The sequence below is a fragment of the Pteropus vampyrus genome, unplaced genomic scaffold (assembly GCF_000151845.1).
Source record: "Pteropus vampyrus isolate Shadow unplaced genomic scaffold, Pvam_2.0 Scaffold79, whole genome shotgun sequence".
Classification (NCBI taxonomy): Eukaryota; Metazoa; Chordata; class Mammalia; order Chiroptera; family Pteropodidae; genus Pteropus; species Pteropus vampyrus.
In genome coordinates, this window is record NW_011888860.1 from 6,821,995 (window position 1) to 6,825,532 (window position 3,538).

The 3,538-nt window shown below is 36.2% G+C and overlaps 1 protein-coding gene across 1 annotated transcript in view; it reads left to right on the forward strand.

Moving 5' to 3' along the window:
- The window catches only part of ATP10D (ATPase phospholipid transporting 10D (putative)), a 111,188-nt gene that overhangs the window by 100,793 nt on the left and 6,857 nt on the right, over positions 1-3,538 (forward strand). The window contains exon 22 of the mRNA XM_011362811.2: positions 2,559-2,746. Within this exon, the coding sequence (XP_011361113.1) occupies positions 2,559-2,746 (188 nt within the window). The remainder of the gene's footprint in view (positions 1-2,558; positions 2,747-3,538) is intronic.

Sequence of the window (3,538 nt, forward strand, 5' to 3'; positions counted from 1 at the left end):
GACAAGACTGGCATACAGTAGGTGCTCCAAAAATATTTGAATGGATAAATGAATGATAAATGACTAAGCAATGTTTGATGTATATTTACCATCCTCGTAGTGATGCATTTCAAACAGGAAATAGCTGAATGAGGTTATAGTTTTAAATGTTATATGAGATTATATTATAAAATTATTTATAATAATTTCTAAAGTGGGGCTGAATATTTTTGGCATACCTTGCTTTGCTTATAACTTGCTATAATTAAACCTTACAAGTCTAAAGTGTAGTAAAAGCTTAATATCTGCAAATACCAGGTAAGGAAAATAAAGGGAATTCTAGAACTAAAATATTTGGCATTGTTTTAATATCTAAGTTCATTGTTAAGCAATTGTGTAGATACTTGTAGTTATTGCCTAAGGAAGTGTCATAAATTCTGACATTTATGAGTGTTCCAGAATATCTAACACATGAAGTGTGTCAGTTGGAGTTTACTGGTAATGAGCAGCAGCAATCTGTTCTGGCTAACCTGAGCAGATGGAAAAGTTATTGAAAAAGTTATTAGGAGCCATGGCGAAATGAAACAAAAATATCCTGAAGAACCACAGGAGATCCAGAGATCCAGGGAACAGAAACTGATGGCAGGCTTGTCAGGATGGTACTGTGTTCTGAACTGGCTCTAATAGATTTCTTTCTGCTCTTGCCTCATTGTGCCCCAAGTTTAGTCTGTGGTGACAGAATTACATTTACTTAGCTCCAATCATGGGATTTAGCTAGAGGAGCAATATCTTACCAAGACTGTGCATAATCTGGGTGTCCTCACTCAGGAGAAGGGGAGTGAAAGCTAAGTGCCAAGAACAACAGTGGCTGCTTTTTAAAGGATGCATCATTAAACAGTTGTTTCTCACACTCATGGCCACTGAAGGTCCCTTGTCAATAAGAGTTAACCATTCTGAGAATATGCATCAGTTTCCCTTCACCTCTTGCTCACAATCTCATTGCCACCTCCCACACCTTGTTGGTTTTTACCATTTCCCTTTAACTTCCTTGTATCAATTCATTCTAATGTGCCAGTTCCATCAAGGCACTGTCTCACTTGCCAAAAGTACATCTTAGAAAAACTTTCAGGCAGTAGGGCTCAGTGGAAAGTAAGGCCATTGGAGAAAGAAAGAAAAATACATTGTTTTAGAGAAATGATGATCTTAAGGATTGAGCTTGCATTTTCTGAGCAGTTTGTACATTTTATAAAAAAATTAAAAGTCTTTGTGACTCCTGTGAAGATATTGACCATGGGGAAATACTTTGCAAGGTTAAACAAAAAGGAGAAAATTGGATCTTGTTTGAAAGTATGCCCCTAGAAAACAAAAAAAGATTAATTAAAGGCAATGCTTCCCCGAAAAGTACGACATACATCCCTGTGGTATACACTGTGATGTCAGTGGTACTGTACGCTGCGTTAACTAACACTGAACACTACATAATGTGAAGGTGATTATCTCATCATACTTTGGATTATGTCAAAGAGGAATTCTGTGTGTAGTTATGTTTTATCACAACTCTTGCTAATTTACCTTTGTAAAAAAAAAAAACAAAAAAACAGACCAGACTCCAGACTCAGCACTATCATGAAAGGTAATGCTAATGTTACATTAAAGGTAGTATCTGCTTTTTTTCTCTAAATAAAGTAAATAAAAAGTGAGCCAGTTTGAAGAAAAATATTAAGAAAAGTTATATTGCAGGTTATATATGGATATGAAGGTGGCTAAGTTAGGCTGTGATACAGAGATTTATTTCTTGCATTTTTAAAGTTAACAGGTTCTAGACAGCTCTAAAGCAGTTGTCCTGAGGGATAGCTCTGTGACCCAGGCTGTGTCTTGTAGCTGTACCATCTGGAATTTTCCACAAGGGAAACTTCTTAGTCAACATGGAAAAAAAGGAGACAGCATAGAAAATTGTACGCCAGCTCTTCTGTGCTTCTAACCTGAAAGTTTTGCTTATCTCTTCCGTTCACATTTCAACGATCGAAGCAAGACATGTATACTTGAAACTAATAATAAAATAAAATTTAAAACTAATAAAAATATTAAAAGTTAAAAAGTTGAAAAGACATGTGACCATGATTACTTTCAAGAGAATAGGGAAGTACAGTCCTCTCACATGCTGATTAGGGGAAAAGAGTGAGGACATTGGTGAGCAACAGTAATGCCCACAACCTGAGTGAATGGGTAAACTTTGAGATTCACTGGATTAAGGTATCACCTTAATGAAACAGACCAATGAGTGACTATATGAAAAAAAATTAAGGAGAAAATCCAAGCACCTCATGGTTCATGATTAGAATAATCTGGTCATCAGAATTACCTTTTGGCATTTGACTTAGTTTTACAGGATTTAAACAGTGACATGAGCTATTCCTGAAAGATGCTCTTGTCTTCGCTCTTCAGTATTTTGTGTTTTATTCCCTGAGGTTTGTTACACCATTCACCCACTGCCTAGACATGCTGTCTCTTCAACACAGCAGATTTTGCCAGGCTGCAAAACTATGAGTGTTCATTTCCTCTGTTTTCTTGTCTTGCAGACTTGGATCCACATGCTGGTCATCGTTGGTAGCATCTTGTCTTATTTTTTCTTTGCCTTGGCTTTTGGAGCCATGTGTGTGACTTGCAATCCACCATCCAACCCCTACTGGATTATGCAGGAGTGCATGCTGGATCCAGTGTTCTACTTTGTTTGTGTCCTCACAACCTATGTTGCTCTTCTGCCCAGGTATGGTATTTGTTTTATCATCAAGAGAGTAAGTGAAATCATAGTCTTGGAATTCTCTAAGCAAATACTAAGAATGGATGGCAGACCACCCTGTTTAGCAGTGGAGAAGTCAGTCTGTGGATTAGTTAAAATACTGATTTTAACTGTTTACCAGAGAACAAAAGTGGTTTATTTCTCTTATTTCTCTCATGGAAAACTCTATTGGGTTGACAGTCCACAGGGACGGGCAGCTTTGCTTCTCCTTCTTCTTCTTTTTTTTTTTTCAAGCACCTAGTACACTTTATAATTAAATGTACATAATCTATATTTGATGTCTCTGGAAAGGAAACTTTTTTTAAAAATTGTTGTATTTTAACAGTTATCATGTGTTATGTTATTTGTAAGCATCATGGTTCTAATAGTAAAACTTTAAATATCAGATGCTTTAAAAAATATCAGAGAAGGAACTTTTTTTTCATTGTATTTCTCTTTCCCTTCCCCTCCTCTGAAAGCCAAATCTCAAGATTTGGTCAATTAAAAGCAAAACAAAAGCCCTGCCTTACCAGAATTTCATTTTTTAATAAAACTTTGCTTAGGATCTAGAAATAGTGTCTTTGTTTCTTTTTTCTTTTTTCTTTTTTCCTTTTTTTTTTTGGTGACATTGGTTAACAAAATCTAGTAAGTTTCGGGTGTACAATTTTATTTATACACCCGAAACTTAATCGGTATCTTTTTAAGTGGATCTTGGAAGGGAGGGGGTACAGGAGTGTGCCTAGTCACTGCTTTTCCCTGTGGGTTTTGGACCTCACTGGG